The sequence below is a fragment of the Lathamus discolor genome, chromosome 12 (assembly GCF_037157495.1).
Source record: "Lathamus discolor isolate bLatDis1 chromosome 12, bLatDis1.hap1, whole genome shotgun sequence".
Classification (NCBI taxonomy): Eukaryota; Metazoa; Chordata; class Aves; order Psittaciformes; family Psittacidae; genus Lathamus; species Lathamus discolor.
In genome coordinates this window covers 13279740-13307471 of record NC_088895.1, presented here as the reverse complement: position 1 = coordinate 13307471, position 27732 = coordinate 13279740, and the positions used below count along the sequence as shown (strand labels likewise).

The 27732-nt window shown below is 52.2% G+C and overlaps 2 protein-coding genes across 6 annotated transcripts; one reads left to right on the top strand and one right to left on the bottom strand.

Annotated features, from left to right (window-relative positions):
* Positions 1-545: 545 nt before the first annotated feature.
* ACAD10 (acyl-CoA dehydrogenase family member 10) lies at positions 546-13449 on the bottom strand. 5 transcript variants are annotated; one of them, XM_065692112.1, is made up of 14 exons: positions 12552-13449; positions 11903-12051; positions 10975-11166; positions 9257-9415; positions 8337-8496; positions 7845-7986; positions 7382-7450; positions 6612-6793; positions 5999-6149; positions 5118-5263; positions 4235-4408; positions 3372-3727; positions 1513-1579; positions 1143-1227 (listed from the first exon to the last, which is right to left on the bottom strand). In XM_065692112.1, the coding sequence occupies exons 1-13, from the start codon at positions 12820-12822 to the stop codon at positions 1517-1519; spliced, it is 2214 nt and encodes a 737-aa protein (XP_065548184.1). In that variant the 5' UTR covers positions 12823-13449; the 3' UTR covers positions 1143-1227; positions 1513-1516. The 5 variants fall into 5 exon arrangements, with proteins under 5 accessions (XP_065548188.1, XP_065548184.1, XP_065548185.1 ...); XM_065692116.1 differs by lacking the exon at positions 1513-1579 and having other exon boundaries at positions 546-1225; XM_065692113.1 differs by lacking the exon at positions 1143-1227 and having other exon boundaries at positions 1488-2321.
* BRAP (BRCA1 associated protein) lies at positions 13362-27732 on the top strand. The gene is made up of 12 exons (XM_065692117.1): positions 13362-13635; positions 13802-13960; positions 15100-15301; positions 16068-16257; positions 17773-17886; positions 18338-18486; positions 20638-20713; positions 21314-21452; positions 21936-22045; positions 23545-23634; positions 25527-25630; positions 26601-27732. Exons 1-12 carry the CDS (start codon positions 13554-13556, stop codon positions 26956-26958), a joined length of 1773 nt encoding a protein of 590 aa, XP_065548189.1. The 5' UTR covers positions 13362-13553; the 3' UTR covers positions 26959-27732.

The window sequence follows — 27732 nt, the reverse complement described above, 5'->3', positions numbered from 1 at the left end:
ACAGGGCACATCTCATCACTGATCTCTAGCAGAGCCTTGCCCAGGGCTGAGCTCCATACGCCGTCCTTTGTGTCTTCTGCTGACACCCGGATTCAACTGGTGGCCCTGAGCATTAGCTCACCTGTCTTAATGCTTTCGCTCCTCTTGAGCAGGACCCTTCCCTTCCCTGGGGCTCAGCAGACAAACCCAGCAGCACTAAATGTGTAGTGGAGGAAACACCTCCACAGCAGATCCAGCGCTCAGCCCTGCAGAGGATCTGAGCTGCTGCTCAGATCCAGCTCCCCCTTCTGCAGCAGCGCCAAGTGCCTGAAATTCTACAGAGGCAGAATTCCACCCTGGAGCCTGGGAGAAACTGGAGCTCAGGTTACAAGGATTCCCTCTAGCCCATGGTCCTGGGGCTGGGCAGCCAGCACGGCTCCTCTGCAGCACCCCTTGTGCCCCTGGAAACAGGGATGTGCTGGGGACGCTGGGCAGATGGATGTGGCTGTGTTAAAGGGAGCTGTGAGGCTGTGCCTGAGCTGGAGAAACTGGAGAAGGATTCCAAGGAGTGTGCCCATCACTTTAATATTGAATTCATATTGAGCCCATCACTTTAATATTGGATTAACAGCAGACTTTATGTAAAGAGCCCAGGAAGTGCCATGATTGTTCCCACAGTTCTCCCCTTGCTGTTGGCCTCTGTGGAGCACTGAAAGCCGCCACTGATGCAGTCTGCATCTCATGGACCCCAGAGAAACCCAGAGAGATCCTCTGCAGTCATCGCCTCATGGAGTCCCCCCAGCACCTCCCAGCTCCAGTCTCCCCTGAATCCAGAGTCTTTGAGGACCTGATTCAGTTCCCAATATCCCCAAGGACTCTTGCAGTGTCTGCAGGTCACTGGAGCTGTGCTGAAGGAGAGTCACCCTACTCCATTCTCTTTATTCCCACCGCCAAGTCTTGCCCCCCTAGCCTGGTCATTCCTGACCTGCAAGCCTCAGGATCCAAGGATGGATTTTGCTGCCTACCTCCTGAGCCTGGCAATGAAGATACAGACCCGGGGTAACAGCAAACACCACTGAAATTCAGCAGCTCCCAGGCCGGTTCAGTCTCAGGTCCGAGGTGGTGGCTCAGCCGTGGTGCGCAGAGTGCTGTGAACCACGCAGGACCTTCAGCCAGACGTGGAGCTCAGGCCCGAGCAAAGCACCAGGCTGGGGGCTGCGTTGCTGAGACGTTCTGCTCCAGAGACCTCTGTGAGAGTAGGAGCAAAGCTCATGTGGGCACGTGAGGGGCTGCAGGACCAGGGCAGGTGGCAGCAGAATGTCCCAGGCCCTTCCAGATGCCCTGGGCAATGTGGTGCTGGGGAAACGGCCTCACCAGGGATCCCACAACACACAAGACAAGTCATCCCTCACACTCACGGGCCCCAGACTCGTTCCTGGTGTGGAGGAGGCCCAGAAGGGACAGGGAGGTGTCCCTGTGCTGCTTTATTTGGGCCAGAGAAGGGACAAATGTTAGGTGCATGTGCCTGCTCACCCGGCTATCCCGATCCATGGCCTGCAGGGTCATTGTCAGGCACTGCCTGGCTCCTGCCACTTTGTACCTGGTGGAAGAGGATGAGACATCACATCTTCCTGCATCCCTCTGCCCTGGTGCTGGCCTCCAGCAACCAGCCCTGGCTCCCTCCCAGGCTCAATGCTGTGCCCAGTGCTTTGGCCAAACACATTTATGCTCGCTCTGAAAGAGAAACTGAGCTCTCCTGCTCCTCTGGAGAGGATCTCCTGGAAAACTGTGGGGAAGGGCGACCTCCAGGACAAAGAGGCAAAGTCTGCTGGCTCCTTGTGCGGGCTGGGGCAGGACCAGCTGAGATGTTGCCCTGTTCAGGGGAGTGAATGTGCTGGGGTGAACCTCTGCCCTGCGATGCCAGCTGGCATGAGGAGAGCTCACCCTTCCCCTTGGCCCTTGCCCAGCTCACAGTCCCGGCCTCTTTGGCTGTTCAGCACTGAACTGTGTTATCTTTCTGCTGCGGGCAACAAGACTCCTCCCCTGGCTTTCACAACAGGGGCAATGCCAAGGGAAAGAGCAATGGGACAGCCGGGGAGGTGGCAGGGCTGGGGGTGCTCTGTGGCCCCCAGACAAGTCCAAGGCATGGAGCAGGGAGTGTGGCAGTCCTGCTGCTTGGAGACTTGGCGATTCCCTCCCAGCTCTGAAGATGTTTCTGAGGAGGATGAGGAGATCTCTTCTCAGGACTTCCAAACTCCCCAGACCTGCTCCTTCCTCCTCCCTGTCCATCTTCTCAGTGGATCAGCTCCTAAGCACCCTCAAGTGCTGGGATTTGCTGGTTTCTGCCAGAGCACAAGGAAATGCTTCTAAAGAACTGAAACAACAGATGGGATTCTTTTCTGGCAGCTAAAAGGTGGTTAAGTAATCCCCTAGAATGTGGTAGCGTCACTAGGGCACACAGTATAATCTGTATAAACTCCAGGATGGGGAGGTTTGCTCTCAGGACACACTCTGTGAGCGATTACTCCTGACACAGTTCCCAGCTAATCTATTTGCAACACCAGCCAATACAGCCACGAGCTCCTGAGCCACCGTCACCAGCACTGGGAAGTGGAAGCACAGAGAAACCAGACCCTGGGCAGGGCACGCAGGCGTCCTGATACCCGTGTATTGACCTGCCTCGCACTGGCAGAGGGAGAGAGCTGATGCTACTCCCCTCTCTGCCACTGCCCCCCACATGGGCAAGTCCCTTTTCTAGCTGGTGTCTGCTTCCTCCCCACCACACCAGGAATGCCCCATGTACCTCCACTGGAGGGTTCAGGGCTGCAGCAGCAGCTGCTCTGCACAGGAGAGCCCAGGACAGTGGCAGGGCCAAAGTCTAAGTGGTGCCCTAGAGCCTGCACTGCTGATCACCCTCAGCTTATCACCTGATGGGGTGATAAGTCCTGGGCAGGGGACTGTTTGCTGATGCGGGGTGTCTTCTGGGACAGCCCCTGCCATGGAGAGAGAACACAAAGGAGGGAATGAAGCTGTGGAGGTGCAAGTAGGTCCCTGCTCTATCTGAGGGACCTCCAAAGAAGCACTGGGGCGGACTCTTGTCATCACTGATGGCAGGACCTTGGTGGGGCAGCACCAGCGATTACAGCTGGGCTGGTTCTATCTGCTCACCCTGAAGGGAGTGCCAGCGCCTGAATTGCTGCTTCACAGAACATGAACTCCGTTACTCCAACATAGCAGAAACAGGAACCCATTCCCCTCTGTCTAAGTCACTGGACTTTATGAGTGCCACACGTCTGATGTGACCAGGAAAGCAAGGGCACTCAGAGGCATGCCACAATCCCCTGCCCTTGTGCAGGTGATGCAAAGCAACTTTAGGAAGGAGGATGTCTCACCTTCAGTTCTAGAAGAGGACGTGGAGTCCGTCTGGGCTGGGAAATCAGCAAACCCCACTGGGTGCCCATGATCTTGTCCAGCTTGTAGTAAAGACTCTGGGCCAAACCCAAGACACTGGTGGTGGGAGTGACCAGGGGGACTCTGGGGACAGGAGCCACCCCAGGGCATGACCAGGTACCATAGCTCCTGCTGAGGAAAGGCCCTCGCCTGGCCCAGGTGCTGTAACGTCGTGGGAGAAGCTGTGTGCTGGGGAGGCTGTCAAACACACGGAATCCTTCTTTGATGGCAAAATCCCAAGCCAGGTCAGCCACAAACTCTACATCCTCCGGGCTGCTTCCGCTTGGGGCTGGCTTCCCTGGGGAGAAGAATATGACACTTTTCTTTGGAAGAGCCCCAGTTTTGTAGTCGCATCCCAAGCAGCGCCAAGTGCCCCTGTCCAGCCCAGCCCATCAGGACTTGGGGAAACTCCTTGCTAAGGAATATGAAAGTAACATCTTGTTTTTCTCTGATAGAGACCCCCAGGCCAGGCCTGATGTGCACAGATAAAACAGCATCGAGGGCTCACGGCACTCCCTGCCTCTGGGTCTCTGCAGTGCTTAGTTTGAAGGTCTGGGAACTCCACCTGTGGGGCACAGCCTTGAGCTCTGAACTCTGCTCAGTCCCCCCATGAAAGAGAGCACCCGGCAACCTCTGTGCGATGGGCAAACCGGCATCCAGCCAGCAGCAGCTGCTGGGGAACGCTCTGTGCGTGCTCCCTTTCGCCCTTCCTTCTGCTTGCGGGACACAACGGCCACCCTGAGAGGTCAGAGCAGCCCTGTGTGTGTGTGTGCCCTGTGCAGGGCTGGCGTGGTGGGTTCCTCACCTGCCCCAGGCTGCTTGCAGAGTCCCTGCAGCGCTGCAGCCAGCCGGAAAAAGGCAAAGGCCAGGTAGAAATCCCAGTTCTCCGGTCGCTCTGCTCCCATGTGGCCCCAGTACATCTGGGAATACTCCTCTGCCGTGGGCACTCCCAGGTGCCCCAGATCACAATTCCTCAAGCCTGGAAGGTGTGAAGAGGCAACAGTGAGTCAGCAGTGAGGAGCTCAGAGGTTTCTAGGGATGATGTGAGGCTGGTGGCACAGCCACAGGGCTGTGGAGACTCCCCCATCCAACACCTGCACTGGTTGCAGACACACAGTGGGCTTAGCACCAGCCCATGGAGGTGAAGTGCAGATGGGACAGATGTTCCTCCTAATGCTGGAATCGTTTTCCTCTGGGATTAACCTTATACTTTTAACAAGTGCATAACTGGGGACAGACTCCTCCTGGGCTGCCCTGGGTCACAGCTCCCCAGCTTCACAGCTGAAGTGAGAGGGAAAATAACCCAAACGGATCTTTAAATGCAGTTGGAGCAGTGGAGCAGTTAAATGCTGTGGAGCAGGGCCCTGACATCACCATGAACAAAGGTCCCTGCTCAGGAGCAGGGTGATGGCACCAACCAGGACAAATGGGTGATAGACATGAAACAAACTGGGGATGGGGTGACCATGGTACAGTGATGACTGCACATGCAGAAAGATGTTTCCACCCTGCAGGGTTCTTTAGGGAAGGGAGAAATGGGAGAGCAGGGAATATGGTATAAAACCCACAGCTCCTCCCAGCTGCAATGAGCCCAACCATCAGCTGAGCTCTCTGGGCAGGAGTTAATCTGGTTTTGGACTCTAGGTCCTGGCTCTGTGTGTCAGATGTGGCTTTGCCCCTCTCTGTACCTCTCAGTGCACTAAAGTGAGGTGGCAGGAAGTAGGCCATACAGCTATGCGCCAAATCAGAGATGGGATCTCCTAGAGCTGCAAGCTTCCAGCCAAGGACAGCAAGGACTTCTGGCCTGTCTGGATGAAAGACCAGGTTGTCCATCCTGTATCAGAGGGAAAAAGAGATCAGAAAGGTCTCAAGACAGGGAAGAAGATCCCAGTGCTCAGCAGCAGTAGGTGCTCCCAGTGCTCTTCACAAGCTGCTGAGTCCTTCAGGAGGCTGCACCAGTGAAACATTAATTTCTGCAGGCACAGGTCAGGGAGGACAGAGATTACTCAACAGTGAACTCCCTGATTAATGATGAACTGAGCTGTGCTGTGAAGAATGAAACCAAGCTCTTCAGAGCCTCAGAGCACTAGCAGATGTTACAGGACAGGCCAGCCAAAAAGTGAGGCAGGCAAATCACTGTCCAAGGGGATTTCCTGGGCGTTTCCAAGGCACACAACGACTCCAGGCCCTGCTCTGGAATGTGCCTGATGAGGTGTAGTAAAGCCTTCCCCAGTCTGAGCCCCAGGAGAGGGCAGCAGCCTACTGAGGAGGAAACAGAGAGGGCACCATCCTGCCAGGGTGCAGGAGAGTTGATCCGCCAGTGTTAGAGCAGTGTTTACAGTGGCTGGGCAAAGAAACTCTGTAAGACCCATGAGGCAACAAGATTGCAGTAGCCCTCATCACCTGGGGGATGCTGAGCTTGACCCAGAGCCCAGCTTTTGGACTGTTCTGAAGCTGCTGTGCCAGCCCAGCTCAGCACCTCTCTGGTGTTTACATATTGCTTTACACAATGTGTCCCTCTCTGGTGCATGGGATGTGCTCCAGGGCAGTGCTGGCAGCCAAGCAGTACCTGAAATCCCCGTGCACAACCGTTGTCTGCTGAGAGTCAGGCAAGTGCAGGGGCAGCCACTCAATGAGTCTCTCCATGGCTGGGATAACACGAGTTTCCATAGCTCGGTACTGCTTCGTCCACCTCTCAACTTGCTGCTGAATGTAATTACCTGTAACAGAGGAATGAAGGCTCCGAGGGAAAGAGACTGGCACAGGGAGGCTTCAAAAGAGATGCATAGAAGATGCATGAAGAAAACATGAAACAGCCAAACAGATCCAGCACCCTGCAACAAGCTCTAAGAATCCAAACTGATGTAGCTCTGCACAGAGACTGGAGGAGCTGGGGAAGCCTGGTCAAAGGCAGCAGCAAACAAGTTACTCCTGCACCCACACCCAGCCCTTGCTCATGGCAGGAAGCTCTGGGGACTGCTGACAGGAAACACAGACCTGGAGGACCTAAAGCAGCTCTCCACACCCTCACACTGTTCTGAGCATCCAGGCACCCTGCTGCCCATCTGCACTCTCCTGGCTGCCCCCAAGTTCAGCTCAAGCCCCGTACCCGAGCTCATCCCTTGAGATGCTGCTATACAGGAGAAGAAAACAGTGTCAGAGGACACACAGGCTTCTCTCACCGTGCTCCCTGAGCTCCTCCAGTTTGGCTGCTTTGAGGTCTACGCTGTGGATCTTGGACAGGACTTGGCTCATAGCAGCATAAATAGCTCTTCGTTGGCCCGGCTGCAGTGCGGGTAAGGAGACATCACTGTAGATACGGCCAGCACAATGCTCCATCAGGAAGAAAGGTGTGCCAAGGGTGCTGGGGAGCAAGGGGAAGCAGCGGGGTTGAGGTTAATCCTGCTACCTGCCAGCCCTCGATCTCACCTGGGCTTTGGCTGCTGTGGGCTGCGGAGCCGGGCTGTCAGACCGCACGCAGGCACCACAAATGATGGACACACATTTAACTGCAGTGCAGAGGCTTTGCTGCTGCAGGCAGCAGGGATGTGAGCGTGGCTGTGCTGACTGCAGGCTGCACGGGGTGTCCTGCCTGCAGGCTTGCTGCTGTCATGGCTGCGGATCTTGGGGCAAGTCTGAGGGCTGGCAGTCAGAAAGATCACCTTATTGGAACCCTGAGTGTACGGAGTCAGTGGGAAGCCCTAACCACTGCTTTAGAGCTGCCTTTCAAAGACAGCATTTGATTAACTGCTAAATAGGACACACCTGAACCAAGCCAAATAAAAGTGTTACTGTCCTTTGAGCTTTCAGAGGCTCCTCTAGCCTTAGACTGGGCAAACATTAATGAGCCCAGTGCACTCAGTGAGGTCTGGCTCCTTCTTCTCTCCTTATCTTTGCAGGAATCTGGGTGAGATTTTTCAAGCACAGAGCGGAAGGTGAGGGGCAAGATTACCTTCTGTCCTCACAGAGGGCAAGTACAGTGGGAACAGGAACGCCAGCTTCAGCAAGGGCCTTCAGTAACCTGCCAGGGCGAGCCAGAGAGCTGTGTCAGCACAGAAAGGCATTAGGGAATCAGTACTAGAGCTGCAGTGTTGCCAGGCAGACACACGGTATTAGAGTCCTGTGCTCAGTTTTAAATACACTAAAGCAACATGGCTGGAGGTAGGCAAAAGAAGCACACCAAAACCTTCATGTGGCCCTGAGCCCTTATCCAACACACTCGGAAAACCAAGGGGAGATCCCAGCTGCTCCGGCACAAGTGTCCTGCTGCTGAGATCGCAGACTGGGACACAGAGCGGTGTGTCTGATGTGGAACAGGTTGGAATGGAGCACTGTCCCTAGGATGGGGTTGTTTGGGATCCATGGGAGCGGATTCATTCCTGCTCAGCTGGAATGAGGAGCAGACTCCTTCTCACCTGTATTCCCTTCTGACAGCAGAGCCTGAGGGATGTGGGCTGTCAGAGGGCTCCTTCTTCAGCACTAGCAAGTGACCTCCAAACCTGACAGAGTAGGTCTGGGAGGAGTGTCCATGGCCAAACTGCCGTAACACCAACGGGCCTGCAGGGAGAGAGCAGGGGGTCAGCAGAGCCAGGAGCTTCTATAGGTTTTACATCTGCTTCTTGCAATCAGGAACTTGCACCTGTGTCCCAAATCCCCAGGGAGCATGGCAATAGCCCATAGATGGCTCACAGACCAGGAACATTCCCAGCATCCATTTGTCGTGCTGAACCCCTCCCAGATGAGGAAGTCCTAAAGTGTCATTTCCCATTTCTGGGATACACTGACAGATCACTGAGTGTCCGTACTGTTTGCTTGGAGGTTAGGAGCCTTCTGTTGTATGATGGAGAGAGCCAGTGGCTCCAGAATAGGTGAGCTTTGAGGCAGAAGAGTAGGAAGCACTGTGATACCTGTGGTGTGGTCACTGAGGACATCCTCAAGGTACTTCTGCAGATTGTCTTTTGGGATTTCCATGCTTGGTCTGACTGCACGGGTATATGGAACAAACCCTTGCAAAGGGAAACCCAGACATGTTTCCAGCTCTTTGAATGCCATTTCTGGATCATTCACCTGAATGCAGGAGGGAGAGAGTATAACATTGGGTGATAGCAGCAGATAAAATTGCCTGGGAAAGAAAGAGCTCTGCACACTTCCAATGTGATTATCTGTGAGTTCCATAGCACTGATCCACTAAGACACACAGGGATTCACAGGTCATTCCCTGCCAACGTGGAGCACCATTGCTAATAGTCCCTGAGCCTCCCCCCATGGTCTCTGTTCTGGTGGCATACCTGTTATGGTGGTACAGGCACTGTGGGCTTGGGCTGGGCTAAGAGCTGGAATTCCCTGTGTGCAGTCCAGGGGAGCAGAGTCCACTATTCCCATCAGTTCCATGCTTCCCCCAGTGGTCCCCTCACTGCAGTAAACCCCTCCTGCTCACTCTCTCCAAAGGTGGAGGTTAACCAGTCAGTCCCCAGCTGACAGATCCATGATGCTTCTAGAAACCCATTAAACATGTCTCATTTTCTCTCATCTCACCCATACATTAGGGCTGTTTCTGTAATAGGGAACTGAAATCCATAAGGAAGTGACTTCTCCAAGGTTACACTGGCTGTAGGGTTTAGAGCTGTGAATGAAACAGTGCAGCCCGCCAGGAATCCTCCCCGTTAACCCCCTCACACCCTGAAGGAATAAGTACAGGCTGAAACAAAAGGCTTTGGCAACACGAGTCTGCCACTGCCACTTGAAAATCCTGAGCCATTCAAGTCAAACACAGCTTCTGGACTTAAAAACCATAACCAAAGCCCACCCTGGTTGCTTTGCTTTGTACCTGCACCGTTTTAATGCCAAGCTGGGCTGCTGCTTTTAGGTTCTGGCTGTTGTTGTCGAGGAAGATGGATTCCTGGGGCTGAATGCCCAAGCGCTCCAAGCACAGCTTGTAGATCCGAGGGTCTGCCTTGCCCATCCCTTCCCGATAGGATTCAACCATCTACAGCAACAACAAACGGATTATGCATGAGCCTGCTGTGACCACAGTCATCTGCAGCGTTGGAAATGGAGGATGGGAGGGTGGGAAAGAGGCTGCCAGTCTGATTAGCATGTGAAACAAAGGACATGGAGGGCTGACAGAGCTGGATAGGACATGATTCAAGTGACAGCATGGGTGCCAGGGCTGTGGCTCTTCCAGGCCAAATCAGCAAAACAGGACGAACCAGTCCTCAGAGGGAAGATATCCATCGAGGACTGGATATCCCAGACCATGCTGAACCAATCGCTCAGTGCTGTCCAAGAAAGCCTTGGGTTGCACCACCTTCCAAATGATCTGGAAAGCGATGTCCTGACCACTACACCTATCGACCACACAGCAGCAGAGATGCTGACCACAATCACCTGCTGACCTTGGGGTCAAAGTGTTGAGTCAGTCTCTGAACGCTCGCACTGCCCTCCCAGCCGTAACAAATCCAAGCAGTATTTCACCCTGGCACTGACAGACACTCCAGGAATAGAAATGAATCTATCACATAGATATAAAAGCCGATGCTAATGGAAATCCACATTCAATTAATTTCTTCCCCCACTAATTACTGTGCAGTGCTGTTGCCTGCTGTTACAGAAGAGCCACACCGCGTGAGTGATGACACCAGATAGGTGATGGTTAGTGAAGGGCTTTGAAACAGTCCGGGATGAAAAGAAGTACCACAGAGCATCCCAACAGAGCATCACTCCGCTATGACAACTTCACAGGCACCAGTGTCACCGCACAGAAAGCTGAGTCCATAAGGATGTAATGGTGACAAGGTGACTCTTCTTCACGTATTTTATTGTCTGAAGGCTATAAACCAAACTTAAGTCACGAATAAACTCCTGGAATTGAAAGATGTGAGTTGGGGCACACAAAAAGAAGCCAGTTTTCTGTCGCGCAGAGCTGAGTCCCCATAGCTGCCTGTCAAAGTGAAGCCCCTTGAACCAGCCTGGAGGCTCACAGCTGATCTGCTTCATCTCTGCAGCAGGAAGCGTGCTGGGAGAGGGGTCTCTGCCTGCTCAGCAGCTCAGGCAGGTTGGCGTGTTGGAGTTGTGGGATTCCCAGCTCTTTGGGATGAAACAAGCTTTAAAAGGACTAAATATAAAGCAGGCAGGGACATTGGGGAACGACATTTATTGCTTGTATAGTGTTCCAGCTCCTAAGCCCTTTATCAACTTATTATCTCCTTTATCTATATAAAGATATATCTATATATATGTTATGTCTCTATATATGTTATATCTATAATCTCTATCTCCCTATGCCTGTTACGTGGATACTTGTCGTTGTGGGGGCATTTTGCAGTGAATTTTCACATGCACAAGTACCTGCCTCTCACTCAGACCCTCTCCAAGGCCCTATCACTGCAATGAATTATGCCAGGAAACACCATCACAGGCAGTTCCATTTACAGCTGCTAACACGTGCTGCTGGCTGCCCATCATTTGGTACCTGCATGTAAAGAATTCCAGTTGCTGCTTCCTATAAACCTACAGGAATGCATTTTAGGATCCATCCAGGCTTACCACATCAAAGTGCTTTTGTAGGGGCAGGAAGCTCTTGCCATTCAGCAGGCAGAAGTTGTCCACTAGAAGAGCCGTCTTAAGACCTTCTGCACGGATACACTGTACTGCTTCTGCCATTATGGGGAGCTGTTTTATCATCTCCTTCCTGATTAAGTCCGAGAGCAAAGAGTCCACTGGAACACGGGCGTTTGCCTAAGAAACCAAACCCCAAGAATGGCAATTACCCATAGGCTTGTTTTAAGCAGGAAGGAAAAGCAGAGTGCTTGGGTAGGTAGATTGCCCGAACATCTTATCTTGGTGTCCTGCTTTCTTTGGCAGCAGAAGGCAGGCACTGAAGCGCCCAGCTAAATGGCTTAGACCAAATAAACCAGTGTTCTCACATCACTCATTCTGCAGGAGCAGCAGCAGAGATCAAAGGCTGATTTTGGGAGAGAGAAACACACCAGGACTGTGTCTGCCATGGAATCAAGGTGGGTTAGAGAGAAATCCTGCAGGCAGGAAAGGAATCTGCATTTTGGACTGAGCTGTTTTGGAAAGGCTTTATTCGAAAGAGGATTCCTAAAGCTGTGTTGGAGGGGCTTCTACTGATCCTAAGGACCATGGTCCGTGTACGAAGTAACAGCAAAAGCCTTTCAGCTGGTTTCTGGCTCTGACTTCTCATCTCCACTGATTCTAGAGGTGTTGTGAAATGAAACCACTATGAAACACGCAGGAAGAGGCTGGCGGAAGCAGAGGCAAATTCAGCTGAACATCCAGCCTGGGTACCAGAATGATGATGGCAGGGAAAAGTCTGCCCTGAGCAGACAGCAATGCTTCCTGGATCCAGACCCTTCCAAAGGACTGCTTTTAAAAGCTGCTCTTCCCTCCCTTCTGGATCCCATTCCCTTGCAGCCAGGAAGCACAAAGAGAGGAGGGGGTTTTGGCTTACAATCCCAAAGCACCGCCGGCCCAGTTCCTGCAGAAACTCCACAGCTGTCAGCTCTCCTCTCGTGTACTTCAGGGAGAGGCTGTTTTCCCCTCCAGAGAACACAGCTTGCTGGATGGTGCCGGCTGGAAGACAATCCCGGGCCTCCCAGTCTACACAGGAAGAAAGCCAGGAAAGAGCATGTTTGGCATCATCAGAACTGGGAAATCAGCTTGGAGTCCCTTTGGGGTCTGATCCATCAACAAGCACCCATGAGAACTGAGGTGGACCAGTGCAATTTATGCAGACACAGACAGGAGGTTTGGACATTCCCCCAGCTGAAGCACCTCACCTCTATTTTCGGTGTGGTACCTTGGGGTGAAAACATGGAGCTGTTAAAGCGTGCTGAAGGGCTGTAACGTTGGGTGGTATCAGACAGCATCACTACAGGACAGGTTCATCACAGGTGCTGACCTGGAGCTGTCAACACTGTTGCCGGTCACTGTTGTGGTACTTCTGGTGACACCATCATCATCATGGTGTACCATCATCATCATCATCATCATGGTAAGCTCTTGAGCATCTCACCAGAACCAGCAGCAACCCACAGGGTCACCAGGAATCTACTTTCCCTCCATGCCTGGAAGCAATAGGAGCAAATGAGAATACAGACCCGCGGCTGTCTTGTAAGGGGATGGGAGGAGCGCTCCGCCAGCGTGGAGGATCACGGCTCTGTAATGGCACCATCCAGACCGGCTCCGATGGACTGATCCCTGCAGGTGCTGCCGCATCCCAGCATGCAGCAGGTAAGCGGCAGCGTGGGTGATGCTCCATGGGTACATCCTGGGAACCACACTGAGGGTGGTAGGAAAACTACAACTGTCCTGTATGGACCGAGGAGATGGGATATAGGATACATAGCATTGAATTACAGGGGTGTTCATTCATGTGCAGGAAGTGTCCCACCAAACGTGGTTTTACACAGGGTCCTTGTGCCCTTCAAAGGTACAGCGTGATTTGACTAATCACTAACACACTACTGATCACAAGTCACAGCAAACCTTTGCAAAGTGACTCTAGCCTTGCTGCTTCTCTATTGAGGCAGCAGCCCGTGAAGCCAGTGTCGCTCAAGTTAATTGTCTACAACGCCAGACAATACCGGGAGGGTTTCAAAGATGCATTATAGGGGCTATAGGATGCTGCTGGTTTGATTATCCAGGGTATCCTTCATCCTTCACGGACACCTCTATGCCATGAAGCAAAGTCCTTATTGCCATGGCTGGGCTTTTAGCTTGCTTCACCATGAACCACAGCACAGCGCTGAGCTGCAACGTACCAGCGTGGTGGGTACGGGGGGAAAGGAAGGAAGAGGGCTTTTAATCAATCATGGGGGTGTTCCTTAGCCGAAGGGGATGCGGCCCGAGCCCTCCATTGCCATGGTAACGGGGTCCACAGCCCCTCGCCAGCCAACCGCAGCCCCCCGCTCTCGCGAGAGCTCACCTCCAAGCCTCGCGAGAAGCAGCGGGGCACCGCTCGCCGCCCCCCTGCGCCTTCCTCCTCCTCCTCCTGCTCCTTCCGCCGCTGTCTCCGCCTTACGTCCCACGTCACCGCGCCGGGGTCAGAGGGGAGCGGCGCGGGAGGCGGAAGCGGCGCTGGCCCCGCGGAGCCCGGGCCCATGAGCGTGTCGCTGGTGGTGATCCGGCTGGAGCTGGCCGAGCACTCGGCGCTGCCCGCGGCCTTCGCCTACAGCGCGGCTGGTGAGTGCCTCCAGGGCCCCCGCCGCGGCCCGGGGCAGCGCTGCCCGCAGCGGCGGGCGAGGAAGCGGCGCCGCGGCCCGCGGGCGCCCGGGGAGGGGGTCGGGGAGCGGTCCCGGTGGGCCCCGGCCCCACCGCCGCGCCCCAACGCCGGTTGTTCCCTGCGCAGCTCCGGAGATGGCGGCGGAGGGCACCGGCGCGGCCCCGGCTGCTGTCCCGGCCTGTCTGCAGGGGAAGGGCCCCGGGGAGCGGGCGGCCATCCTCCACCAGCACCTCGGCCGCAGGGAGATGACCGACGTGATCATCGAGACCATCCAGCCGCGGGCAGGTACCGGCCTCGGGGTGCGGTTCGGTTGGTGCTGCCCCGGTCCGGCGGGGGTAAGGGGAGGTGGTCCCGCGGGTGGCGGTCGCCTGTCGGTGTGGGGCTGCTGGGGGGCTGCTGGGGGGGCAGGCCTTGAGGCACTCGTGTGGTTTGGGAAACGGGGAGGGAAGCTGTGGAACGTGCAGAGAGGGGGCTGCTTATTCCTGACCGATGTTCCTTGCTCCATAAAGGTTTGTTTCTTCATGGAGCAGCTCTGCTCTGGAGCCAGGCTGAGAGAGCTGGGCTGGGGCAGCCTGGAGAAGAGAAGGCTCCTGAAGGGGAGACCTGAGAGCAGCTCCAGTGCCTAAAGGGGCTGCAGGAAACCTGGAGAGGGGCTTGGGACAAGGGCCTGTAGGGACAGGCCAAGGGAATGGCTTGAACCTGCCCAAGGGGAGACTGAGCTGAGCTCTTAGGCAGAAGCTCTTCCCTGGGAGGGTGCTGAGGCGCTGGCACAGGGTGCCCAGAGAAGCTGTGGCTGCCCCATCCCTGGCAGTGCTCAAGGCCAGGTTGGACACAGGGGCTTGGAGCAAGCTGCTCCAGTGGAAGGGGTCTGTGCCCGTGGCAGGGGTTGGAGCCGGAGGAGCTTTAAGCTCCCTTCCAACCCAAACCAGGCTGGGATTCTGCGAGTTTATTTTGGGCTGTGCCACAGGCTGGTCAGGGTTTTGCTTGTCAGCGTTGCTGCTCCGTAGCAGCGAGTGCATTCAGCTCTGCAGGTGTTTAAATTCCCTGACAGAGAGGAAATTTAAAGCTGGAATCCCCAAGCCAAATGTCCAGGCTGCTGTCGGAGGAGCTGCTTTCTCCAAGCCCTTGCTCAGCAAACCTGTCTTGCTTGTCCTGTGTTGACACAGGTGCCTGTTGGGGTTTGACTGGCACAAAACTCACTGTGCTTGACCACAGCATTGGGTCCTGCTGGGGGTTTGTGCTGGGTGCGTGGCAGCTCCGGAGTTCCCTCTGGAACAGCAGAGATGAGCTGTGTCTCGTTCCGCTGCTTTCCAGCGTTGGAATCTGACTTCTCCGAGCTGTTGTGTACATGCAGGCTGTGCTTGGGGAACAGGAGACGCTTCTGTTGCGCCATTAGTAATGTGGAAACCTTTGATTTGTGTAAGATGAAACAAAAGCTGCTGTGGAAGGAAGAAAAGCTCCGGAGGCTGCATCTGCTGAGGACAACAATAAACCTGATGATCAAAGCAAAGAGCGTGAGGCTGCTCCCGACTCGCCTTCAAAACAGCTCCCAGACCAGATCTCCTTCTTCAGCGGGAACCCCTCGGTTGAAATCGTCCATGGCATCATGCACCTGTACAAAACAAAGTAAGGATGCTTGGATAATTGCAGCTCTAATGGGAATGCTGCTCCTGAGTAGTGCCAGCACCCGGAAGGGCAGGTTGGTCACCCCGGGGCTGCGGCTCCTGAGCTGGGACAAACAGGAAGGTGACTCAAAGCAGAAGGGGTCTGATGGTGTTAGAGCTGGAGGCTGGCCTCATCCACCAGTTGTGGGTGATGCTGCTCCGGGTGTAAGGGTGCAAGATGAATGCAGGTTCCTATAAAAGGATGCTTGGAAACAGCTTCTGAAGGGATCCCATGATTAAATTGTGGTCCCTGGGGTTGTGGCAGCAGGCCTGAGGAGCTGTCAGGGGCAGGAGGCTTCATCCTGCATTTCACAGATTATCATTCCATGCCATTCCCATATGATCACATGAGAACTGCCATGTCAGGTCTTCCTGAGACATAAAATGAGCATTTAAGCTGGTTACAAATGTTGCTCACATGTTCTAGGAATAGTTCTGAGGGTCTGTGGCTTCCCAAATTCAACAGTTTTTATAGGAAAACAGGTGTCAACTTATTCCTGACAAAGCCATGGCTGTTTGGACCTGCCCAGTTTAATCTGGGAAGGAGTAATAGGTCCATGTGGGTACACCAGACACACTCCCTTGCTTCTCTCTTTATATGTACAAATAAGCAAGAAAAGGGATAAGGTTGAGAGCCGAGTTATCAGGGTATGTTGTTGGGGGTGCGTCCAGCTGTGCCTTTGCCCTCTCTGAAGGGAGCTGAGGCTGTATCTCTCTTGTCTCCTCAGCAAGATGACCTCTCTGAAGGAGGACGTGCGGCGCAGCGCCATGCTGTGCATCCTCACCGTCCCTGCTACCATGACCAGCCACGACCTCATGAAGTTTGTGGCCTCCTTCTACGAAGTGATCGAGCACATGAAAATCATCCGAGATTCCACTCCAAACCAGTACATGGTGCTGATAAAGTTTAGCTCGCAGGTAAGAGCTGGAAGTCCCTTTCCTGTAGGGACTGTTGTACATGGTTGCTCTTTAGGAGGGCTCCCTGGCTTTAAACTGATAGAGGGGAGGCTGAGCTGAGCTCTTAGGCAGAAGCTCTTCCCTGTGAGGGTGCTGAGGCGCTGGCACAGGGTGCCCAGAGAAGCTGTGGCTGCCCCATCCCTGGCAGTGTTCAAGGCCAGGTTGGACACAGGGGCTTGGAGCAAGCTGCTCCAGTGGAAGGGGTCTGTGCCCGTGGCAGGGGTTGGAGCTGGAGGAGCTTTAAGGTCCCTTCCAACCCAAGCCATTCTATGATTGCAGTGTGCTGAGCAGACAGGACCCAGCCAGCTGGGCTTTGCTTGCAGTTTGGGAAAGACTTGTTCTGCTTTTCCAAGGAGCTGGGTGGTCTCACAGCCACTGCCAGCACAGTGTGAAAAGGGCACTCACCCCACAGCTGAGCCCAGGGAATGGATGGGTGGGTGGATAAGCAGACAACAATTTGCTGCTTACAGATCTTCTATGTAGCTTTAAGCATTTCCCCCCCTGCCTGTTCCTGTGTGAACCCTCTCACTTGTACCTTGTCTTCTCCCACTTGAAAGCGACTCGTTTTGGGTTCCTGGAGGGGTTCTCCCCAGCTGTCCGTTTTGTGTGAGGTCCTTGCCGTGGTGTTGGGCAGATGCAATACTTGTTTGTGGTTTGTGCTCTTTGCAGTAATTACAGAGGTGCATTTTGTGTATTGCTGCATCAAATGACCCTGGGCTAAAGAGCCTTGCACAAATCCGTATGCTTGTACTCGGTTCACCCTGCAATTCCTGTTTCCTAGGACATTCCCTGAAGCCCTCTTCCCCAGGGACCCCTAAAAGGTGTCTCTGTAGGTGGCAAAGGAAATCTTGGGGACCTTTGTGCTCCTGGTTGGAGTGACCAGGAACAGAGGAGGGTGGCACTCAGCTCACTCGCCTCAATCTGGTGCAATGGTGTGTGAGAACAAGGGTCTGGGGAGGTTTCTGTGTGTCAAACGCACCCATTTTCAGGTTTGATGTTGGTTGGTTGCCTGTTTGCAAGTGACTCTCAGGCTCCCAGCGTGCTTTAGTACATCCAGAGCATGCCTCGACTGTGACCGGTGACATGGATTCGTGCCCACACTCGAGCTGTTCCTTCCCCGACACAAGTGTCCTGCAGCGGGGCCCTCTGAAACTTTCAGAGACCAAATTTGCTTTGCAAATGTGCTGAAGTTGCTGACAAAGGGCAAAACAGATGCTGAAGGGAGACCCGTTATCCCTGCTGAATGTTCAGGTATCAGAGTAGCTGTCACTGCTGTGAACTTCACTGCTTGTCTTCAAGTGGTAACGCTAAACCCAGTGCCAAAATGCAATGCCTGCTGGCAGGAGCTGGCTATGAAATCCCTCCTCTGGTGTTACAGGGCTTGGTGGCAGGGAGAGGAGAGGATACAGCAGACTGCTCTTCCTCAACTGTATCATCTGTGAGCTTTCTAACTGGCTTCCTTTGCTTTGGGCACAGGCTGATGCGGACAGCTTTTACATGACGTGCAATGGCCGGCAGTTCAACTCGATAGAGGAGGATGTTTGCCAGCTGGTGTATGTGGAAAGGGCTGAAGTCTTCAAATCAGAAGATGTGAGTTTGGTTGGGTTTGGTTTCCCTGCACTGTGGACAACTTTGACAGGATTATTTGGACTGGGCCGAGTGTTGCAAGCGTTGCTTCACTGCATCAACCCAAGCCCTTTATCCCATCCCAGTGTGACTTGGGAGAGTTCGTTTGGTGACTTTGTGGCCTTGATGCCTCGTTGCTGGAGTGTCTGTAACCTAAACCTGCCTTGGGGATAGCTCCAGTGAATCCAGAAAACAGAATGGGCCTGGTTGCGGGTGCAGCAGCTGTACCGAGCCCATGATGTGAAGAGGATCCTGGCAGTTGTAACCACTGTGTAGATGCATGGGATACTTTTAGTGGTTTTGTACATTGGTGCCGGCGGTAATGGGAGAGAAGCTTGATGTTTTCTTATGTGGGTGCTTTGCTTGCGGTGGTTGGAAGGTGCTGAGCAATTTGTCTCCCCTTCTTCTTTTGAAGGGGGCCAGCCTGCCCGTGATGGACCTGACAGAGCTCCCGAAGTGCACGGTGTGCCTGGAGAGGATGGACGAGTCCGTGAACGGGGTCCTCACCACGCTGTGTAACCACAGCTTCCACAGCCAGTGTCTGCAGCGGTGGGAGGACACCACGTAAGAGCCGTTGCTTTAGTTCCACATCTGAAGCTCCTTGGTTTGAGTGTGGTGGTTGTGTGCTGACAAGACTGGTTCTGCTTATCAGAGTGTGGGGGCAGGAGTTACTGCAAGTTCTAATGCTCGGGTTTTTTTCCCATTAAGGGACTCCCAGGGAGAAATCTTCCTGCCAGAAGTAATTGAACAATGTTTCCCATGGGCCTCGCTGCTGAGGCAGGGAGGGAGTTGTAGAGCAATGCTGATTGTTTTAAAACACCATAGGATAAAAACATAGGGGTAAACAGCATGGGATGCACAGCCAGAATGCTTCGCTCAGCCTTAGGTGTCTGTTCAGTCACTTGTTTCCTTGGTGTAGCTGAGGCTGTGCTGTAGGTTTGCACATCTGCCTGCAGCTTAGGAGTCTTTTTTAGAGCCCTGCTGTCCTCTTGTCTTAGATACTGGATGGGGATGAAGAGGAGCAGGGTAAGAGAAGGCAGGCAGGGGGACAGGACAGGAGAGTGAGGGGAAAGGAAGAAATGGCAAAATCACTGAGTAAATCAGAGAGGGAGCTGCTCTAGCCGGGCTGTATGATTCGAGTGATGGGAGAGGGCTCAGGGAGACACCCCAGTGCACTAGGCAGGGCTGGGGCTCAAATCTGCATCTGGCCTTACAGCAGCTCTGCTTTTTACTCTGCCAGCTCTTTCCTGTTCCTCCTCTTACATTCCTCCCCATCCCTGTAGATGGGGATTTCCATGTGTTTGAGTGTCTGACTGCAGAGCCCTGACTGGTACCCAGGTGCTGCTCACAGTGGTGCATGTTTTGCATCCTCTGGACACCGTTGTTCTACTGCACATCAGGCAGTTGTAGATCCTGTAGCAGGCTGCTGATGATCTTCACACTGTTCTTCTCTATCGCTAGTACCTGATTCCCTCTGATCAAGTGTGAGGAAAACATTTACCCCTCTCTATATTGTTTATAAGCCAAAGTAATAGAACCTCAGGTAGGTTAATGGCATTTGTAGCTATGCAAGTGTATGGGCTGCTTTGTTCCAAAATCAGTTTCAATTTGAAGCAGTGGAGCTCAGCCAGTGTAGGAGCAGGATCCAAAACAGCACTTAAATATCTAATGTACAGTTTAAGCAGAACTTACGCTCCCAGTCTAGAAGGATGATAAAATCCCTGTCCACTTTGCTTCGGCGCCACGGAGGCTGGAAGTGCCTGAAGTTGTATAGGGAGCTGACTGCAATCCAGTTGTCTCCTCCCTTGGGTATTTCTGTAGCTTATCCAGCAGCTAATGAAAAATGCATAAGAACAGTCCTGGCAAGAGGATGCTCAGCCTCAGTTACCCTGTTCCCTGGCTGAACTTCTAGGGCTTAGGGTCGGGACAGAAGCTGGTTGTGGGTCTCCTGTCTTTCTTTCAGCATACTGGTATTGTTTCAAAAGAAATCAGAGCAGAATCCCTCCTACTGATTCTTTTGGGGTACAGTTATGGGATGCTCTGCCTGGAAGGGCTGAAATGGGTTCCATTTGGGTTGAAATTGAAGCATCTCCTCATCTCCTTAAGGTTGTTTTGAGTTCCAAGGTATGTTTGCAGAGAGGCAGTACCTCCCTTTGGTACTCGGCTGTCCTCAGCCGTGTGTAGTTACAGCCTCCTTCCACAACAGCATGTACCTGCTGTGTGAAACCCTGCAGGTGGTGGAGAACTGAAGATATCAGTTGGCAGCAGCCTGGAGGAGCAATGTTTAGAGATGTGTAACACATCTATACGAGTGCTTCTTGCAGTGCGATGGCTGAGCCAGGGATGTGATTCTTGAGCTTGGTTGTGGCTCTTTTGCTTACTGGCAGAGGCTGACATTGCTGGCAGCCCCACTGGTGCTCTTGGTTGCAGATGTTCTCTACAGTTGGACTGCAGCAAACCCAGATCAAGCTGAGACTGTGAAACGGCTTTGGAAGAACTGCTCTTTGTTCTTCTGTCACTCAGTGGCTTAAGAACAGCCTTGTGTGGAATGGAGGACAATGTGAGTGGGGTAAATGTGAACTAAGAGATGCACACATATAGGGAGCATCCCACTTGCACAAGGCATTGACTTTCAGCTCTCTGGCTCTCTGTTTAATTACTGTAATATTAAAATGGAGCTGCTTGTGTCTCATCATGATGCTTATTGCCCTCTAGGTGTCCTGTCTGCAGATACTGCCAAACACCTGAGCCAGTGGAAGAGAACAAGTGTTTTGAGTGTGGAGTTCAAGAAGTAAGTAGGTGGGTGGATGGTGAGTGAGATCTAGACTAAATCTGACTGCACAGCTGCTCTAGTTGCTCTTGGGGTTGATTTTAGCAGTTAGTGGTGCATCTGCTTTCCTTTTGAGTTGGAATCAGTACTGGAAGGAATCTCAGCTCCCAGGTTTCCTGTTCTGACAAATCTTTCTTAGAAGGTGTTAGCATGTAAGCTGATCAGAGTGTGTGTGGTGAGTTTGATAGCAGGCCGCAAAGCTAACACTGAACTTGGGGGTCCCTTCTAGTCTGTGCTCTTCAGAGCTTCCTTTTGTGGTCCTGCTGAGGCACCTCATTCATTAGCCAAAGCCATTCTTCCATGCACCTTGTGATGTTACATCAACATGTCCAGCGCCTGCAGCCTTGTAATTGCCTCGAATGAGCAGGTACCTCCTTCTCCTTAACCATCCAGCTGAGCAAGGCTTTGAAGGGGGGGGAAAGCAGACACTTTGCTTTCTAAGGAAGTGACTGGATGTACCCAGCATCAGGAGGCCATCAGTGCCTGACCACACTTCCTCAAAGCACCTTCACCACCACTTGACAGCACTGTATATACAGAGCTTTCTCCCTCTGTTGGCAGAACCTTTGGATCTGTTTAATCTGTGGGCACATCGGCTGCGGCCGATACGTGAGCAGACACGCTTACAAGCACTTTGAGGAGACCCAGCACACCTACGCAATGCAGTTGACCAACCACAGAGTCTGGGACTATGCTGGAGGTAAGTGCTCTGTCTTGCCCCCTTGGAGGATGACCTTGTTTGTAAAGCAGTTTTTGGGACTCCTTAGGAGGAGTACTTGAGGCAGAGCTTGCTTGGAGATGAAGGAGTTTGCATTTGTACTAATACCTGGTCTTTTGGGAACATTCATCTCCTCTCTAATAGCAGTTTTCATGGGTCTGCAGCAGATGGAAGGGGGAGAATGTGATTCTCTAATGATCCGGGGCGGTCCTGGAGTCTCTGTGGAATGTGTTTGTTAATCCCTTTCCATCAATTTGCCCCGAGGAATGGGAATGGGCTGTTGTAATAAATATCCTGTAAGGTGTCTCTGCAAAGTCTGCTAAATAACAAATACATCTGATGTTGGCTTCCTGCCTTGCTAATGTGCTGCTGCAGCAGTCTGCATGGTTAATTGTGCTGCATAACTGGTGTCAACCTGGGTGCTCTTAAGCTAAAACTCCCTGTGGTTGAATTTTGTTTCTTCAGATAACTACGTCCATCGCCTGGTTGCAAGTAAAACTGATGGGAAGATAGTTCAGTATGAGTGTGAGGGAGATATGTGTCAGGAAGAGAAAATTGATGCCTTACAATTAGAGGTAAATATTTTGCCTTGTTGGACTCTGCATTGTGCTGCTGGGTGGAAGCGTTTCAAATCCAGATACGACTACAGTTCAATTACATCAGCCTATGCAGCAGCCCTGCTCCCTGCGTGGAGGCAATCATCTTCAGGCACAAGCAGGATGTTTTTACTGCCTTTTTTTTTCCCCTTTGAAAAAAAACCCAAGCTCTTGTTGGCTCTGCAGAGCCAATGCAGCTCGGTGGAAGCTGGCTGCAGCTTCGTCCTGTGCTCGCCACTAGATTGAAGATGAGCTGGGTACGCTGCTCCGCCTGGGGCACTGGAGGTTGAAACGGGTCCATATGTCCAGGTTCACCCAACAGAACCTTCCCAGTGCATCCGTGACTTGGCTTAAGAGCCAGATTGAGTAGTTTAGCTTGTAAAATGAAGAAGAATGGAAGAATTCCTAGCTGTGTGCTTTCCTTGGCTAACAAAGAAAGCCGACAGGCTCCACTGATTCCAGCCCTGTTCTGCTCCCTTCCCTTGAGTAGATAATGATTTTGGGGGTGGATTTTGTACCTGCTGACCAGCTCCTCCCCTCTAACCAGAAGGGTAAAGTAGAGAAACTCGGAATTACTGCTCCACTGAGCAGGTAATACTGCAGCATGATTTCAGCTGCATTAGGCACAAGGGTATCTGAGGAGGAACAGCCCACAGAGACCAGACTTCATAAGCCTATTGCTCAAATAAATACTTAAGTTGCCTTACCATGAATTTTCTGAGTAACACTTAAATGCTGAACCAGGTAATTGTAACCCTTTCTATTCCTGAGAGGTCGGTGCTTAAAGTGTGTGAGACCTCTCTATCTAGCTGATAAGATGTAAATGTTTCTAGAGAGAATGAATTTGGCAGTGTATTTTAGCACCCAGATGTTACTGAGTGTGCAAGGCTTTTTGCAAGTGTGTAATTCTATGGGGAATGCTTAATTTGGTGCTTATTAGACTGATCATAAGAAGTGATCCCGTTTTCCACCCTTCTCATAACTTATTTGAAGAGCCAGAAGGGAAGAGAAGGGACGTAAGGCATATCCTTGTTCAGATGCCAAAATATCATTGGAATGGGCTGTACATGTTGGAGAAGAATAGCTGTGATTTGTTACACACAGCTGAGGGTGTTTTCCCCGAGTTATTCTTAGTGAAGCCAGATACGTGCACCCTCTGCCTTGGGTTTCGGGCTGTGAATGGGGAACTCAGCAATTCGGCTTTTGGGATCTCAGACTCTCGTGACAGGATGGTTGATGCTTCATTTTCCTGCAGAGTGTAAAACCAGTAGAGAGATTCATTGTTACTACAACAGAAAGTCTTTAACAAGTTCTTGACGTGATACTGGGTATGGTTGGGTGGAACTTGATCCTTGTTGTTGTGCTCCAAAGGCTTTGATTAAGTTGATTTGTATATTAGAGCCCTTTGGGCTTCTCAATCAGCATAGGCACCCTTATGGGAAAGCTGACTCTTGTGTGTGTATCTTCTGTGTTTGCAGTACTCCTATTTGCTAACGAGCCAGTTGGAATCACAACGGATCTATTGGGAAAACAAGATCGTGCGGATAGAAAAGGACACAGCTGAAGAGGTGAGCTCTGGGCATGTGTGCAACTGCCAAAACAGACCCCTGGCCACTGTTGTGCTCAATGGGAGATGGAGCTGCTCAGTCTCCTACAGCTCAAGTGCTGTGTGACGTGGCCTCGCACAGCCTGTTTCACTACCAGCTGAGAAAATTGGCTCTGAGCTCTATCCCTTATCTCGATGCTCAGATCTAGCAATTTGCTGCTCAGTGGTGCAGAAGTAGGTAGATTGCCACCTCGATTGAAGGTTGATTTAAATGGGCTGCTGGGGAGACTGCAGCAGTGGTGAAAACAAGTCTGTGGTGCTGCAGGATCCCTGCTCGCCGATGCCGTCCGTCTCAACGCTGACGTGTGTCTCCAGGGAAGGTTAGTGTAGCATAGGCAGTATGACTTTAATTTGCTCAGCTGCAGAAAGTGGGAGCTGTCTTTCTGCTCCAAATGCACATTGATTTGCCCTTTGGTTTTGATCCCCTGTCTCTCCGCAGCACCCTTTGGGAAAAGTTCAGAGTCTCCTCCTATAAAGCATCCTGTAAGCAGGACTGCTTCAAAATGCCATCAGCAAAAATCCAGTGAGGATATTTGAATGCTTCTCACTCTACGTAGATCCTTTCAACTAGGTTTAAAGTGAGTCAGGGTTTAGGGTTGGGTCCTTAAGTCACCTTCCTACATGACTTCTAGTTAACCATTTAGTATCTGCAGATAGTGGCATTATAAATGTAGAAACTGTGAAGCTGAAGTAGGGGTCATTGGCCTTGGCCTAAAGAACAGTCCAGAAATCTTATGGAGGGCCCCACAAAAGGAAAAGATGCAGCAAAAATCATCGTGTCCATGGTAAGGAAACATGATCCACAAAGCAACTTCAAAGTGAAAGGACTATCAGATATGCCCAAATGTGATTTCATGTTTAAGGATCCTTACAGTTTTATTCATGGCACTTGCTCTGTGTAAGTCTTGGCTGGATCAGTGCCACCCTGCAGTGTATTCCATTATCAGTGCTCAGGCTGCTGCCCCAAATCAACCATCAGCTGCACAAACATCCAGGGATTAGGGCTGGAAGGGATAAAACCTGCTCTGCATTGACTATGGCATCAGTGAAGGCACCACGTGTGCTGACGCTGACGTTTGTCCAGATTGCTCCTCCAAAAAAGCATTTTCCCTTTAAATTCCTGCCTCCACCGCAAGCTTTTGACCTTAATAGAAGGGAAACAAGTGTTTCTGTCCACGAATATCCTGTGAGTCCTGCACCAGAGGTTTTGGTGTGTTCTGTGCGGTGCGGAGAGAATGAGCTTGGTTTTCTTCCGCAGTAACAGCCTCGAGTTGTGAGGTAAAGGGGAAGAGGAAGCCAATGGACGCGTGTTTCTGTTTGTGTTTTGCATGAGTAAGATATTGGTGTCAGTAGGTCACTGCCTTATGACAGCGAGCTGCTGAGTCAGCGCGGAGCAAAGTAGCATGTTCATTTTCAGACTTTGGCCGTGCTTCTTTGAGGTTTGGTTTAACCTGAGCAAAAGTCCAGCGTGACAAAGCCCGAAGATGGGAATTTAAGTTTGCTGAGGATACAAAACCGGCTGAGGGCATGGGGAAATGAACGGGAATGGCAGCCAGGGAGAAGTTATGCATCCGGTAGAGCTTTTGTTTGCACGGGGCGCCTGGCACAGATTTACAGCCCGAGTTGTTGCTCTGTGTGAGCAGCTCCCACGGCAACGTGGTTCCTTGTTGGGGTGCTGCAAAGTGTAATGGGGAGGGTCTGCGTTAAAATAAAGCCTCCTCTTGGCTCGAAGCTTCTGCTTCTCTGCATATAATAATTGGGCAAAGTCGGCCAGGGCTTCAGCAAGTTGAGTGTCCCAATGGAAGTGCTGAGGACTTTGATCGGTTTGAAATGCCTCTGTGTTTGTTTTTACAGATTAACAACATGAAGACCAAGTTTAAAGAGACCATTGAGAAGTGTGACAGTCTGGAACAGAGGCTCAATGACTTGCTCAAAGAAAAGCAGTCTGTCGAAAGGAAGTGGGTACCGCTGCCAGGTTTAGCTCCATGCAGCCATTAAAACTCTGCACACTGACATCCAGCAAGAAAAAACTCCTGCTATTCCTGGGCAATTTGGGGCTATTTAAACTGGTAGACTGAGAACGCAGCTTATTTTAAACCGAGCTCTCATTTCTGTAGGTGTTCACAAACTGAAAGTGCCTGTTGAGTGGAGCGCAGCGTTCGGGCTCTTGGCTCCTTTTACATGGTCTGCATATTTAGCGTTCAGTAATCCCTCCCCTGCCTGCTCGGGAGGAGAAGCCAGGCTGCTTGGCAATTGGTGGGTTTATCCAAGGAGAAGAAAGGCAGCTCAGCAGAGGCAGCTCACCCAGCACAGGCGAAAATGTCGCTCTTAGGAGTTGCCTTGATGAAGGATGTCGAGCATGGGCACTGTGCGCATCGCTCTGTGCCAGCTCCGTAGGTGGGACTGGGTGCTCCACTCCCCATCAGCCACCCGGCCCTTGGTGCTGCTGCCTGTCCCAGCTGGAGCAGGGTGTCCAGGCTGGTGAGCTGGGGCTCCTGCAGCTCCCCTTGCCCGGTGGAAAGGAGTCCATGTATGAGGCCAGCAAACTTTCAGGGCAAAACCAGTTGTTAGGAGTGGGGAAGCACTGTCTGAAACACGAGGCTATGGATACCCTCGTGGGAGCATCTCATTTCCCAGAGAGGCTGGGGCCATCCCTGGCAGTGCTCAAGGCCGGGTTGGACACAGGGGCTTGGAGCAAGCTGCTCCAGTGGAAGGGGTCCCTGCCCGTGGCAGGGGTTGGAGCTGGGTGAGCTTTAAGGCCCCTTCAACCCAACCCATTCCAGGATCCTATGATTTTTTGCCAGGAAAATGAATTGCAGGTGGTGTTGGTGGGGCTGGGGCTGTCCTGAGGGATTGGAAATCAAAAAAGACATGCGAGTGATGTCTGTGTACTGTGCTGCTTTCCTGACCTGTGCTTCTCTTTGTAAGGTGTTCTCAGCTGAATAACAAAGTGGCCAAACTTTCCAACGAGCTGAAGGAGGAGCAGGAGCTGAACAAGTGTTTGCGAGCGAATCAAGCCTTGCTTCAGAACAAACTGAAGGAGGAGGAGAGGGTGTTGAAGGAAACCTGTGAACAGAAGGACCTGCAGATCTCCGAGATCCAGGAGCAGTTGCGGGATGTCATGTTCTACCTGGAGACACAGCAGCAAATCAACCACCTCCCAGCTGAGACCCGGCAGGAGATTCAGGAAGGACAGATCAACATCGCCGTGGCATCTGCCAGCTCCTCCACAGCGGGCACAGGCAAACCCTCCTCCAGGAGAGGCCGTGGCAAGAGGGGCAAATGAACACTGGAATGCTCTGCTCCCATATGGAAACTGGCCATGGTGGTGTAGGCCAGGCTCTCACCCCTTGGGACTCTGGCTGGGAATGCCCAGTTCACTAAAGCTCAGCTAGAAATTGTCTTCAGAGCTGCTCATAAAACTGGCTGCCGGTCAGTGGAGGTGTCTGTGGTATTTAAAAGCATTTCACTGCACTCTTTAGCTGTTTTTAGGCAGATCCTAATGCCCATTTTGCCTTCCTCCCTTTTCAGAAATCATGCATTCGACTTTCTTCTTGGAGAGTGAACTGCTCTGGGGGGGATGTGTTACCTGCACAGCACCACATTCCCCATGGGGATGCTGTGGAGTAGGCTAGGCCCAGTGTGTGAGGCTTCTCCAGTTCTCCTGGATTAAAAGGATTCTTAGTTAAGAAGTGATTTCTATTTAATAAACAGTGTCAATTTGGGATGATATCCATCTCCTTTGAGTATGCGCAGTCCCGATGCTGCAGCACTGCTCGTGCAGGGGTAGAGCTGTAGTCTGGAAATAAAAAGGAGTGAGGTATGGAAAACTAAACCTTCTTAGTGGTGTAAGAAACTGAACGAGTCCTAAGGGCTTCCAGGCTGGGTATTAAATGCTTTAAGGGACTTTGCTACTCTCTTCATTTCAAAGATGGCCTTTGAAAGGCCGGTGCTCGCTGCTTTTGGGGCAGAAAGCATCAGGTTTGCATCCTGGGTGCTGGTTAATGTGGTTATTTTACAGGCACTTTGACAGACTGAATAAATCTGTTGTGAAGATGTA

Bases quoted from the DNA above. Each gene is read 5' to 3' on its own strand.
- ACAD10 (XM_065692116.1), bottom strand. From the start codon at position 12,822: ATGAACACCCCTGTAATTCAATGCTATGTATCCTATATCCCATCTCCT. The intron at 6,150-6,611 runs GTGAGAGAAGCC...CCTCTGTTACAG, and splicing joins GGAGGAGCTCAGGGAGCACG to GTAATTACATTCAGCAGCAA. The intron at 1,226-3,371 runs GTGAGACATCCT...ACTCTCACAGAG, and splicing joins GTCCTCTTCTAGAACTGAAG to GTCTCTGGAGCAGAACGTCT.
- BRAP (XM_065692117.1), top strand. From the start codon at position 13,554: ATGAGCGTGTCGCTGGTGGTGATCCGGCTGGAGCTGGCCGAGCACTCG. The intron at 16,258-17,772 runs GTAAGAGCTGGA...CTTTGGGCACAG, and splicing joins TGATAAAGTTTAGCTCGCAG to GCTGATGCGGACAGCTTTTA. The intron at 17,887-18,337 runs GTGAGTTTGGTT...CTTCTTTTGAAG, and splicing joins AAGTCTTCAAATCAGAAGAT to GGGGCCAGCCTGCCCGTGAT.